Source organism: Chelon labrosus, assembly GCF_963514085.1.
Source record: "Chelon labrosus genome assembly, chromosome: 19".
Lineage (NCBI taxonomy): Eukaryota > Metazoa > Chordata > Actinopteri > Mugiliformes > Mugilidae > Chelon > Chelon labrosus.
In genome coordinates this window covers 2,703,991-2,718,248 of record NC_140352.1, presented here as the reverse complement: position 1 = coordinate 2,718,248, position 14,258 = coordinate 2,703,991, and the positions used below count along the sequence as shown (strand labels likewise).

Genomic DNA, 14,258 nt, shown 5'->3' with positions numbered 1-14,258 from the left:
GATGAAGAGAGATGAAGCCCGGTTATTCAGATTACTACCCGGCAGTAAAACAGTTTGTAGTTGCTGCAGTTTTACTAGTGTTCAGGTTTCTCATCTTTATGGAGCTGCTGTGTCTCAGGTATATGTGGATATAGTGCCACACCGCTGCCAGCTTCATGGCCTCTCATCGCTGCAGCCACAACATTATGACCACTGACAGGAGAAGTGAATAACATTGACCATCTTGTGACAGTTCAACCTTCTGCTGGGAAACTTTTGGACCTAAGACCTAGACCTAGACCAGACCAGGCACCCCCACCCCATAGCAATAACACTCCTTGATGGCAGCAGCCATCCCCAGCAGGATGCAGCCTGACACAGACACAAACACAAAAACACTTTAGGAACAACTAAAAAAAAAAAAACATGAAGAACAGCACAAGGTGTTGACCTGGCCTCCAAATTCACTGGATCCCAAACTGATCAAGTATCTGTGGGATGATCCACAGAGGCCCCTCCCCTCAAAGGCTCCACCCCCCACTAACGACATTCGGACACCCTCAGAAGGCCCATGTCCATTCTCTGATGAGTCACAACTAGGAGGGTGGTCGTAATGTTACGCCTGCTGAAAAGAACAACGTGACGCAGCATCCCAGCTATAGTGTTGCCATGGTGACAGGGTAACCCGTCCTATTGGGCAGAAGTGACCTTGCTTCAGTTTTGCTTCATGAGAGCAACTATTAGTTCCAGTGAAACTTCTAATGGGTCGATTCATCACTGTCAGAGCGTGGCTCATCACCAACCCTTTCTAAAAGTATTCATGTCATTTTGGCCGCTGTGCTTTTCTAAATGAGCGATGATGTGCTTCACTAAGCGAGCTCACTGTGCTCGGGTTCGTGAGTCTGTTTTTCTAAGACTTTTTTGTGTGTTCACATCCATCAAACCTCACGTGTCTCTTCTCTAATACGTCGTCGTGTTATTTGCTTTCCTTCCTAGGCATGTGTCTGGTTTTGGCCACGACGGGAAGAGCAGCAGAAGAAAAGAGGAACTCGTTTCTTCTCCCCCCCACCCCCTGTCCTCCGTCCTCCGTCCTCCGTCCTCCATCCTCCGGCCTCCTGCCTCTGCCCTGAATGATTGAAGCCATGCCCATCGCGTCTGCAAACACGGGTACAGCCCAACATATGCTCAAGCTCCTTGTTCATTCTCTTAGATGAGCTTATGCACAATTCATGTGCTATCATACTGCATTATTAAGAAATAAAGCAGCTAAAAGAACTTTTCACAATCTTAATTTTCGTTTCCAGTCGTCTCTTGGTAGCTCAGTGTGGATGCCAGTCTGCTAATCCATGGAGTAAAATGATTATTTTTATAATTCACAGGGCTGCATGAGACCCTGGCCCTGCTCACCTCTCAGCTCCACCCTGACGCCAACCACAAAGAGGACCTGGTCTTCCTCAAGGATGTCTTCAGCGAGAAGAGCATCGGTTACCTCATGAAGGTACAGCACAGGCAGCGTAGGGGGTTGCACTCCTTCGTCTCTAATGACGTCACTAGTAAAGAACAGCAGAAAGCAATGAAATCTATATCACTGACTTGAATCCATCTGCTGAGAACAGACAGCTCATGTGCTACATACTGTGAGCTGCAGATATGTATAGCCTGTATAAAAAACAGGCAGCACCTCAGCACCATCAGTAGCATTTAATAGTACTCCACAGTGTAAAGAATCCTTTTATAAGTTCAGAATCCAATTCTTATCAAGCCCGTGTTAAATACTGAACACCTAATTAGAAACGGCTGCTTCTCTTGATTGTAAATGGTCTGGACGTACATAGCTCTTTTCTACCATAGCTGTGTACAGTGCAGTTCAATCAAGTGTTTTGCCGACACGTGGGTTGGACTGAGATTGAACTGCCAATCCTGTGATCAATAGACGGCCCACTTTAGCACCTAAGCCACACACACTGATGTGTTGTTTTTTATTTATTTTTTATTGATTTATCTTTTCCCTTTTATTATATATATTCTTTTATTATTTTCTTTTTTATTACTTATATATATATATATATATATATTGGTGTGTTATTTATTTTCCTTATTTTTTTATTATTTCTATTTTAATTTTTTATTTATATTTTATTTTTCATTTATTTAATTCATTTATTTTACTTATATTTATTTTTTTTATTTTTCTGATTTTTTTTTTATTTTTGTCTATCTGTTCATTTTTTTTTTTTTTTTTTTTTAGCAGAGATACACTAGTTAAAAAAAATCCACCAACACCAAACAACCTACAAAATGTGATTAAGAATTTAATCAGAAGTTCTTTCTTTATTTTTATTTATTTATCTTTTCTTCTCAGTCAAGAGTTTGTTCTGTCTGCAGTTGGTCTAAAGGGTTTATTTCAATCAAAAAAAAAATAATGAAAAAAAAAAAAAAGTGAAATGAACCTGATTCCTCATAAATATTTCTTATAAAAGTCGACGTCTGTCTGGGTTGCTCCTAATTCGCTTTACATCCCAGATCCATGAGAAGCTGAAGCAGTACGAGAAGCAGAGCCCGACGCCAGTCCTGCACAGCGCCTCCTGTCTGGCAGAGGACGTAGGTGCAATCCTGTTTCTGTTCCAAATATAATGAAACTTTAAACTGTAACCTGACGTCTTCTGATGTGTTTTCTGAGGAGGTTTACTGTAAGAATGTCTCTGATTTAAATCTCCAGTTGGCAGAGGAGCTTCAGAGTGGACCTCTGGAGGACGACGAGAGAGAACTGCTCCTCCTGCTGAGCACTCCTCACCTTAAGGTACACGCCATAGACTGTACAAAAAAAAAAGTAAATAAATAAATTAAATTACAAAAAATGTTGGATTATACACTGTACTTTTCATTTATTACCCACTCTCACGTTCCTATGGGACCTTCACGGAGCGGTTGTCAGTGGCAACTGTCAATCATCATGATGTCACATCCTGTTTCTGTAACGTCAAATTACTAAAACGAAACTTCTCTGAAAAAATGGACATAAATACACTTTAGTGTTCTTAGTTTGGCTCAAATCCCATCCACTAACACAGAGGAGGCGGGGCTTATTTGACCTATACTGCAGCCACCCACCAGGGGGAGCTCTGCATGCTTTGTCATGGCGTCCATTTTTTTATACAGTCTCTGGTTCACACATTTGGTGTCTTTCATCATGATAAATGGTGGACAGAGTCTGTTTCCTATTTGACATCCTCTCATTCCTTCTGAATCTCTTTGGTGACGTTGCCTCTCAGGGCTTCCTTCCTCCCTTCCAGCAGCTCGAGTTGATCATCTGTTACATGAAACACAGACAAGGCGCCTTAATTACTCTGATCAAGTCATTATGTTCAGGTTTTTGATCTTCTGGGCAGATTTCGGCGAAGAGGCGGTGGCTGTGAATGATTTTATTCCTGCTTTTATCTTTGTTTCTATTGTTTTAATGTTTTCTACTTATTTCACAGCCTCTTCTTTACCTGTCTACCTGTCTCAGGCGGTGCTGTCGGCTCACGACACAGTTGCACAGAAGAAATTTGACCCGGTGCTGCCGCCGCTGCCGGACGATCTGGACGACGATCTGGAAGAAGAGTCGGTGAAGATCGTCCGTCTGGTGAAGAACAAAGAGCCGCTGGTGAGAGTCAACCCCCCCCCCCCCCCGAAACATCTGAGGATACAGGAGAATAGGAGCCAGAGCAAAGCTTTTAAAGTCCATTTACTTTAATGGCGCAGCTTTGGGGCTTTTAGAGCGCTCCGAGGTGTGAATGTGAATATCCTCCCAGTGAAGAGAAGGACAAAAAATAGATGTGGTGTTAGAAACATCTGCTGAAGTGGCGCCAGCTTCACAGCAGGAAGCAGTTGATTATGAGCAGATTTAAACTAAAGCCCAGTCTGATCTAAATGTGACACAAAATAGAAGCTTTAAAGGTTGAAGTCAGTGTTTCCTCTCACACGTAATATTTAGTTCCGTATCTGACGCATGATATTCTGTATCACATGGAGATAAAGTACTGGCCACGTAATGTATTGTAGTGACTCAACATGCAGGGTTATGAGGGCGACTGTACCAGCATAATTAAGATATATCAGCCACAACATTATGACCACTGACAGTTCAGTGTTCTGCTGGGAAACTTCTGGACCTGGCATTCATTGGTGTGGATGTTACTTAGACATGTAGCACCCACCTAGACCAGACCAGGCACCCCCACCCCATAGCAATGACACTCCTTGACGGCAGCAGCCATCCAGGAGTCTAGGTGGCAAAAACGCTTTAGGAACAACTAAAAAAAACATGAAGAACAGCACAAGGTGTTGACCTGGCCTCCAAATTCACTAGAGCCCAAACTGATCAAGTATCTGTGGGATGATCCACAGAGGCCCCTCCCCTCAAAGCCCCCCCCCCCCCCCCCCCCCCCCCCACTAACAACACTGTGTTGATCAGACACCACAGGACACCCTCAGAAGGCCCATGTCCATTCTCTGATGAGTCGCCACAAGGGAGACCTGCACAATATTAGGAAGGTGGTCATAATGTTATGCCTGATCCTATTGTATTCTATCTATCTATGAGTTTAAAGTTTCCCCCCCCAACAGGGAGCCACTATCCGGAGAGACGAGGCAACAGGAGCTGTAATTGTGGCCAGAATCATGAGGGGAGGGGCGGCCGACCGGAGCGGTGAGAGCACACACTGCAAAAAGGGATATGCCAATAGAACATGAACATTAGCCTCAAAGGATCCACAGATATGTCAGAACTTGTGTTTTTAGACTAAAAACACAATATTTAATCTTATTTAGTTTTCAGTTTTCCCAGTGCAGTGTTCACCTAACACATATATCACAGTTTAAATGTCAGTAAATCAATATATAAAGGCCAAACAAGAATAATGTGCTGGATGTTTAACTTCCTGCCGCCCAGGACTCACACCACCACCACCACCGCTGATACGCTGACAGAGGAGTGAGGAGATTACGCTGCGTAACCCCTTGAACTGTCAACAGAGATCAAATCCTTCAGATTAGTGCCACGAGATTGCATATTTCCAGATTACAAACAAGGGTTGCTCCTTGTTGTTTCCATGGAGATGTTATGGACTTTATACTAGAGGAAAATTGTCTTTTTTTTTTTTTTTTTATGCGGTACTCTCAAAATACTCTTAATGCTGCTGCACACACGCTGGGAATTTCTATTGCTTTACCCCTTTTTTGTGGGGCTTGTGTTCCAGGTCTGGTGCATGTAGGGGATGAGCTGCGGGAGGTCAATGGAAACCTGATCACGCACAAAAGGCCGGATGAAATTAGTCAGATTCTGGTAAAGAAAAAAAAACACATGGGTAAAAACTTCTATTTATTTCACTGATTTCTGTTGCTGGCAGTGGATGATGTTGCTGCTGTTCTGCTCTGTTGTTGCTGTTGTTTTTTTTATCAGTCCCAGTCACAAGGCTCCATCACACTGAAAATCATCCCAGCTGTTGCAGAAGAAGACAAACTGAAGGAGAGCAGGGTGAGGACTAACAACCTGTTACTGAAACACTAGAAACCTGGAAAAGGTTTCTGTTTAACTGACGCTGAGAGCTGCACCTGAATGCACCGCTATAATTTAAAGGTGTAAAACTGTTTGCATCAAAACACAAGGGTGTTGTACCTTTGTCCACATGGGGGCGCCACTTCACCCTGATAAGCTGTGCTACAACTACACGTGTTTCTGTTTAAATACCGACTTAAAAGGACGTCTCTACAATTCCTTAGATGATGTGTATTTGTTCCTCACTCTGCTTCCACAATGGTTTAAACTACTAAAACTGGGTTAAGAACTGTCCAACGCATTATTAAAAACTGGAAGGATAGTGGAGAACCATCGTCTTTAAGGGAGAAATGTGGTCAGAAAAAGATCCTGATTGATGGTGATCTGTGATCACTTAAACGTTTGGTGAAATCAAATCAAAGAAAACCAACAGCAGAACTCAGGGCTATGTTTAATAGTGAAAGTAAGAACATTTCCACACGTACAATGTGAAGGGAACTCAAGGGATTGGGACTGAACAGCTGTGTAGCCTTAAGAAAACCACTAATCAGTGAGGCTAACTGGAAATAAAGGCTTCAATTAGCTAGGGAGCATAAAGATTGGACTCTGGAGCAATGGAAGGAGGTCATGTGGTCTGATGAGTCCAGATTTACCCTGTTCCAGAGTGATGGGGGCATCAGGGTAAGAAGAGAGGCAGATGAAGTGATGCACCCATCATGCCTAGTGTCTACTGTACAAGCCTGTGGGGGCAGTGCTATGACCTGGGGTTGCTGCAGTTGCTCAGGTCTAGGTTCAGCAACATTATGTGTCCAAAGAATGAGGTCAGCTGACTACCTGAATATACTGAATGACCAGGTTATTCCATCAATGGATCATATTCCAAGATGACAATGCCAGGATTCATGGGGCTCAGATTGTGAAAGAGTGGTTCAGGGAGCATGAGACATCATTTTCACACATGGATTGGCCACCACAGAGTCCAGACCTTAACCCCATTGAGAATCTTTGGGATGTGCTGGAGAAGGCTTTGTGCAGTGGTCAGACTCTCCCATCAATACAAGAAAGTTGTCCGTTTAGTAGGAGTTAAAATGAAAACGTATTTTCCAGTCTTTTTTACCGACTGGCTGGTTGCTAGTTTTATATTTACCTCAGCGGTGGTGAAAATGGTATCGGGTCTTTTCCTCAAACTCTGAAAAATAAAACAAGAAATCGTACGTGCTCCACCAAATTTATCAAACTATTCCTCTGCTGCATGAAGTCAACACATTAACGGAGACAGATTTTAATCTTCTGTAACAGGAAAAAGGAAAAGCTTGCTTTGGCTGCTGTTGAGATCCAATAACAGCGATTTCCGTTTTGTGTCAAGTTCAGTAGCAGGAAGTTGTTGCTCATCCACGTTTTTTAATATCGTGTAGACGGTTGTACTCAGGGTTCCCATTCCTAGATGGATTCCTAGATGATTACATAGCCAAGAGGAAGCATGTACAAAGAAACTAAAACTGGTCCTAGAACCGAACCCTGAGGCACCCCCATCCATACATCAAATATCAAATGATACCAGCATAAACCTCCTCCTGTCTTAAGGTCTACCTCCGGGCTTTGTTTGACTACACACCTTTTGAGGACAAGGCTACGCCGTGTCAAGAGGCAGGACTTCCTTTTAAGAGAGGGGACATCCTTCAGGTTGTGAGCCAGGAGGATGCCACCTGGTGGCAGGCCAAGAAGGTGGGCGACCCTAACCTCCGAGCAGCCCTCATCCCCTCCACACAGTTTCAGGAGAGGTAAACTAGTCTGAACCACCTGCGTGTTGTGTTTGATAATGTCTGACTAGGCTGCTGTTCAATCCATCAACACATTCTTTTTGTTTATTTCTTCTCAGGCGCCTGAGATACAGGATGAAAATGGGTTCCTTCCCGACTCCTACGTCGCCAAAAGCTCCTCCGTGTAAGCCTCCTTTACCTCTGCAAAGCACAAATGTACCAGAAGCTTAGATCTGCTTGTGTTGTGGTTGAAATCTAATTCACCCAAGGAGACAGTGAGAGAGATTATCAAACGACAAGAGGTAATCTGAGGTTAATCTTCAAAAACAATCCATCATCTCATGTCCTAATACAATTTGAAAGCCAAAGGGAACAAAGTCTTTTCTCGTTTCTACCAGTGTTAATGAGATGGAATGAGATGAAAAGTCTTTGACGAAAAGTCATTGTCATCTTGTAATCATTGCATTTAGTCAAACTGACACTAACAACATTCATTTCATACGTCGTCTTTGGACAAAACAGGATTTCTTTGTACTTTTTGGACTTGTACACCAGAAGGATTCATTCCAGGAGCTATATTTATGGACAGTTTTAGCTCAATTTAAACTGTTTAAATATGTGTCAGTGAAAAGTCAGAAGGCAATGACTTCATGTAGAGCAATACAGCAACTTTTAATGTACTTAGATGAGACTAATTTAACTTCATAGTTATCTTACTGACCGTGATTTTTAAGAATCGATTCAATCTAGATTTGTGGAGGATAATGTGAATTAGAGAAGTGATACTCTATGTTATTCCTTGCATTGCTAACTGCAGATGATCGGACTGACAAAGGTACGTAGACGAACCACCGTCATGGCCGCAAACATCTCTCATCTCTGGACCATGAGCTTTGTTTTTTTTGCCTGAACTTCTGTTTGAAATCCCCACCATCGTCCCACCTGCAAGTCACAAAAAAAACATTTTATTTATTCATTTTGCCTTTGTAGCCACAAATCCTTTCCTAATGTTTGACTGTCCCGTTCTCTCCTTTGAGAACGCCTCACCGCCATCCTGCCCTCCCTCCTCTTACCCTGTTTTCTCTTCCTGCTTATCATCCTGCAGAAGACTGTGACAGTAAGGGTACTCTGAACGGAAAGGACATAGGTGAGGAAACCCAATCAGTGAGTTTATACCCATCACCGCAACATCACATCTTTGCTCGGTCTGTGTGCTGATCCATCCTTTTCTTTTTAGAGACGGCAGACTAGCATTGTGGCGGACCGCTTTGTCGGTTTTGGTTTTTAGATTTGACCAGTTAGAGCACATTTACACCACGGTATTTTCTTTTAATCATAAGGTTTCTTAAAACTGAGAGGTAGAAGACAGCTCTGGTCATTCGTCCGTCATATTATTTTGAATGGGTTGGTACTCGATAGAACTTTGGACTCAAGGTTGAACCCTTGACTGTGATCTGATCTGAGGAATGACTTCATGAAATGTCTTCACATTTAGCTCAAATGTCCTCAAGGCTTGTTGTTTGGCCATATACCTGTTTTAAGTTCATATGACAGTGGTTCACAAAGTTTTGTTGCCGTCAGTTGCTTCGTCCAAATGCAGAGCAAAGTGGCGTCTCTACAGGCAACTTTATAAACGATGTATTCATTCATTCATTCATCTGTAACCAATGTCCTCTGGAGGGTCGTGGGGAGCCTGTCCTGGCTGTCATTGGGGCGAGAGGCGGGGTCCACCCTGGACAGGTCTCCAGTCTATCACAGGGCTAACACAGAGAGACAGACAACCGTTTAGAATCACCAATGAACCTAACCAGCATGTCTTTGGACGGTGGGAGGAAGCTGGAGAACCTGGAGAGAACCCACGCAGACACAGCTGATGGACTAGAACCCAGAACCTTCTGGCTGTGAGGCATCAGTGCTAACCACCACACCACTGTGCCCCCCTATAAACGATATATATATGCTTCGTCATATTTTCTCTTCTTTGGAATTCTGACTTGATAAAGACTCGTCCTCTGTTGTACGTTTAGCTGGGAACCCTCTCACCACCCTCTCTCCATGCTATGCTAGCAGTGATCAGGCGAGCCTCATTCAACTGCCTCCTCCATGCCCCCCCCCTTATTTGGGAACCACTGTCACATGATAACGATATCGAAATGTCACATAAATATCTGGTTGGATAAAATGACAGAGTGATGAAATCCTTCCACGTCTACGTATGAGTCTGGTCAGATATACTAGATGTAAACTGCAAGCTGGTTGACGGTTACAAGCGTGAGGTGGTGATTCTAGTTTAGCGTGTCCCTAGGGATGGTAGTAGCAGCATCCGAGCAAGACTGAAATATTTAACTTTGGACCAACTATTGGATAGATAACTTCTGAATTTGACTGAGAAGTTTCTGAGTCGTCCAGGTGTTGGTTTATCTAAAGAAAATGGCTTCTTCTGTTCAGATGTTGTTGCGAAACAAAAACCTAAACAGTTAAAACTAAAGAAGCCACTTGGATGATTCCTGAAACCTTCTCAACACACTCTTTTGTTTCCGTAAGGATGAATTAATCCCGTAGCTTTCCCAACATGTCACACCTGATTAGTTCAATGAACAGTCGCCGGTTGATCCAACATATTCTGTGACGTAGAATATGTCTGGACCGGCAGGCTGATTCCGTCCCGTGTGCTACAGCCGCCGAGCTTCTCAGTGTCTTTGTGGCGCCTCATCGTTGCTTCACAAACGGCCTCTCCTCAACTCCACGCGGCGGCGACGTCGTGTGTTTGACTTGAGAGGTTCGGCCCACGGCAGCATGCATGGCTTCCCAGCTTGTGTTCTGTTAAAAGATTTGAAGCCGGTTGAATAAATGGTCTAATATGAGCTGTAGTTTCTCCCAAGAGTAAGGCAGCCCCTGCCTTCTGTGGCCATGCTTTCTCATGGGATTTTTACTCAGGTACTCTTACTGATTTCTAACGGTGTTGTGCAGTGTTTAATTATTATTTTTTTTTTTTGTCTTGTGTAATGTTTGACACAGGATTAGACGCTCTGAAACCTTAAGAAACAAGTTTAACTTAAAGACTATCAGGGCGTTTGTCTAATCATTTGTCTAATTTTTAATCTGTAACATTAAAAGCATAGAATTTTGTACGTTTTATTTATAAGATGGCTTGAATACCCATCCCTGCCCTTGTGTCTTCCACCACAGCTAGCCTGCGCCGGAGTTTCCGCCACAAGAAAGATCGCCAGGGTACGCCGGGAGAGCCGCAAACTCCAGATGCCAATCACACAGAGTTCCTGATTTATGAGGAAGTCACGCAATATCTGCCCCGCCCTGGTGACAGGCCCCGCCTTATAGTGCTGATAGGTTGGTTTATGAAAAACAGTAAATTCAGATGTTTGCCAGGGCCTGTGCTCACATCGTGTAACTGTCTGTTGTGTTTTCGTACGATCACAGGTTCACTGGGAGCTCGCATCACTGAGCTCAAACAGAAGGTGATCGCGGAGAATCCTCGACAGTACGGTTTGGCTGTGCCTCGTGAGTCTTTTTGGCTTTTATTTGCGTTTGATCTTGTAAGTCTGTGAAGGTTCTCAGTCATCCAGGTCATGGTTTATCCAAAAACGCTAAAGAAAGGCAACTGGACTCATGGAGGTTCTAACTGCTCCTCTAAAGTGAAGCCAAGGCAAGTAGAGCTCCCCCTGGTGGCTGGCTGCAGTATAGGTCATAAGCTCCACCCTCTCCATGTTAGTGGGCAGGACTTGGACCAAACTAAAACACTAAAATACATCTCAAATAAAAAAATTTCGGGGATGGTTTCTGTCATTTTAGGTAGTTAATATAATGTTGATGAATGTTCAAGTGTCAATCTTTTGGATAAGTTTCATTTTAGTTATTTGACGCTATAGAAACAGGATGTGACATAATGGTGACCATGCCAACTGCTCCATAGCGGGGCATCGATATCGTGGCTCCAACCTCGGACTGTACTGATCAGACTCTGGCTCCGAAAATACAAGATGGCACCAAATGTAACCCCGGGAAAATAACGTGAGTTTGGCCGATGCAAGGAAGTGGAGACGTGTTGTCCATATTTATATACAGTCTATGGGTAACGCCCTCAGATGTTCTTATTTAAACCCCAACTCCTCCACCAGTCCTTTAAAACTGACGACTTGTATGAAACGTCTTCAAGAATCTCCAGAAGTCCAGTTGCCTTTCTTTAGCGCTTTTGGATATTTAATGTCATAACTGTTCAAAAACAGTTATGAGTGTGTACTCATAGAAGTAGGGTTACATTCTGTAACTACTATATTTTCACTCTACATTTTCTCCCTGTGGCCTCAAGACACCACTCGAGCCAGGAAGTGTCACGAGAGAGAAGGAGTGGAGTACCACTTCATCAGTAAAGCAACGTTTGAGGCTGAAATCCAGAACGGGAAGTGAGTATTAGATACGACATCTTCCTGACTGACTTCAGAAAAAAAAAAAAAAAGCAAAGTAATTTATTCTTTCTGTGTAATTAATGCTGGAGCTGTGGTTCTACAGGTTTATTGAATACGGGGAGTATAAGGAGAATCTGTACGGCACCAGTTTGGAGTCCATTCACAGAACCCTGGAACAGAACAAGGTCTGTCTGGTGGATGTGCAACCAGAGGTTAGTGGAAAAAGTCACCAGCCGTCGTTTTCAAATGCATTACCTGCAAAGTATCTTCTACATTCCTGCATAAAAATGACTCAGATCATCAGCACGGTTTTCACGTTAAGTCCTGAAAGTAGACAAAGAGAAGATTAATCTAAATCTACCTGCCTACAAATGATTTTGTCTCATTAAGATGATTTCTGCTCATTTTATTCATTTCAGTCCCGTATCAGAGAGGATTTTAATTAGAGCAGAACAGAAGCTTGATAGTTCTAGCATCACTAATCTGACGGTTAAATTAAGAGTTTACTTGTCACATTTAAAGCATGACTGAGCTTTAATTTCATTTTTGGCATTTAAGGTTCTTGGCAAAGACTCAGACCTCACATGCTGTCAGATCAGGAGATCGTACGCCACACTACATCTCCGTGGGCCTTTAAAGTGTATGATTATTTCTTTTACTTGGTCCAGGCTCTGAAGACTTTACGGAGCGCCGAGTTCAAACCGTACGTCGTCTTTGTCAGGCCTCGCATCTACAACGGTCAAAGAAAACAGTTTGGATCCACTTCCTCACTCAGCGTGGGGATCACAGTGAGTTACACAACCAGACTAATGAAAAATACACCGATCAGCCATAACATTATGACCGAATATTGTGCAGGTCTCCCTTGTGGTGACTCATCAGAGAATGGACATGGGCCTTCTGAGGGTGTCCTGTTGTTAGTGGGGGGGCCTTTGAGGGGAGGGGCCTCTGTGGATGATCCCACAGATACTTGATCAGTTTGGGATCTAGTGAATTTGGAGGCCAGGTCAACACCTTGTGCTGTTCTTCATGTTTTTTTTTTTGTTGTTCCTAAAGTGTTTTTGTGTGTGTGTCTGTGTCAGGCTGCATCCTGCTGGGGATGGCTGCTGCCATCAAGGAGTGTCATTGCTATGGGGTGGGGGTGTCTGGTCTGGTCTAGGTGGGTGCTACATGTCTAAGTAACATCCACACCAATGAATGCCAGGTCCAGACGTTTCCCAGCAGAGCATTGAACTGTCACAACTGTCGCTTCTCCTGTCAGTGGTCATAATGTTGTGGCTGATCGGTGCATAACTCTTTTCATGCCAATAAAAACCCACCTGAATATTTTAGACTCTTGTGCAACATATTTAATATTTATTAAGGTCTTACTCCGTCTGTGAATGGGGTTGTTTGAGTCCATGTAACCTGCACACTTTGATAATTGAGGATCTTCTATTTCTATAATTTATAATCCACTAAACCATTCTGCAAGCTACAGTAGTATGGTTGTTGTCTGCAATAAATATTATAAACTCTATCCACCATCTATCGTTCAGCTTGGTGACACGTATCCAGACAGAAATGCCTCGGTTCAGTTTCAGTGCTCTTGTCTCTCCTCAGGAGGAAGACCTGCAGGAGATGAAGCAGTCAGCCGAGCGGATGGACGAGTGCTACGGCCACTGGGTGGACTACGTCTTGGTGAAGGAGGACCCGGTCAGTGCCTTAGCAGAGCTCCAGGCCGTGCTGGAGAGGGTCCAGATGGAGGCTCAGTGGGTGCCTGTGTGCTGGGTGAGGCGTTAACGGAGCCTCCGGACGGATCCGAGCGTTTACTGCCATATAACCCGCAAGGACCGAGTGGAAGGCGTCAGTCACCGTCCTCCGAGAACATCTGCACTGACTGAAAGCTTCCTCATCAGTCTGAACATCCAACAAGGTCGTCGTAGATTGGTCGACATTAAAAATGACCACTGTAGTCCTCAAGATACACTGCTGGTGTACATACTGTGTAGGGATGTCCTGATCTGTTTGTTTATTTATTTTAAACCAAAACCACGTCCCCGTAGCGGCGTCAAAACATCTTCTTCTTCTACTGTTTCAGTGGCGGTTGGCTAGCGTTGAGAAACCAGGAGAAGAAGAAGAAATCTTCCAGAGAGGGTTAGAGAGTTTATGGCAGCGTTGGATGACCAGAACATTTGTGGAGTAGAGAACACAAGGTACCAGCTACCCTCTCCACACTACATTAACACAGACAGAAACGACTCTAGAAGACCAGATCAGATCGGGACTCGTTATTTAAAGGGTACGTACCATTTTTTACAACCTTGAACTTATTTCTGGCATAAAATACGATCCTTTACTCACCCATATAACTTTGGTGTCATTTTTAGTCCTTCGGAAGATATTTAGAGCCAGTGGAGTGCCGCGTATATCCATATAGTGGAAGTGAATGGGGCACCGAAACACAGCTTCTAAATAACACATTATCTGTTCATTTCACCAATATTTTGTTATGATACGCTAGTGTTGAGTCCAGAGTTACCTGTTATCATCATCCAGGGTCTGTAAATTGACCTT

The 14,258-nt window shown here is 43.6% G+C and overlaps 1 protein-coding gene across 1 annotated transcript; it reads left to right on the top strand.

The window, feature by feature from the left end:
- Positions 1 to 1,109: 1,109 nt before the first annotated feature.
- LOC311504084 (MAGUK p55 subfamily member 3-like) lies at positions 1,110 to 13,741 on the top strand (the record flags this gene model as incomplete). Its single annotated transcript, XM_084567038.1, has 19 exons — positions 1,110 to 1,146; positions 1,359 to 1,477; positions 2,503 to 2,580; positions 2,699 to 2,779; positions 3,488 to 3,625; positions 4,588 to 4,669; positions 5,220 to 5,305; positions 5,423 to 5,497; positions 7,103 to 7,299; positions 7,398 to 7,462; positions 8,096 to 8,113; positions 8,384 to 8,425; positions 10,150 to 10,215; positions 10,468 to 10,626; positions 10,717 to 10,797; positions 11,606 to 11,699; positions 11,806 to 11,914; positions 12,371 to 12,490; positions 13,305 to 13,741. The coding sequence occupies 19 exons, from the start codon at positions 1,110 to 1,112 to the stop codon at positions 13,482 to 13,484; spliced, it is 1,827 nt and encodes a 608-aa protein (XP_084423164.1). The 3' UTR covers positions 13,485 to 13,741.
- Between the last annotated feature and the right edge of the window lie 517 nt (positions 13,742 to 14,258).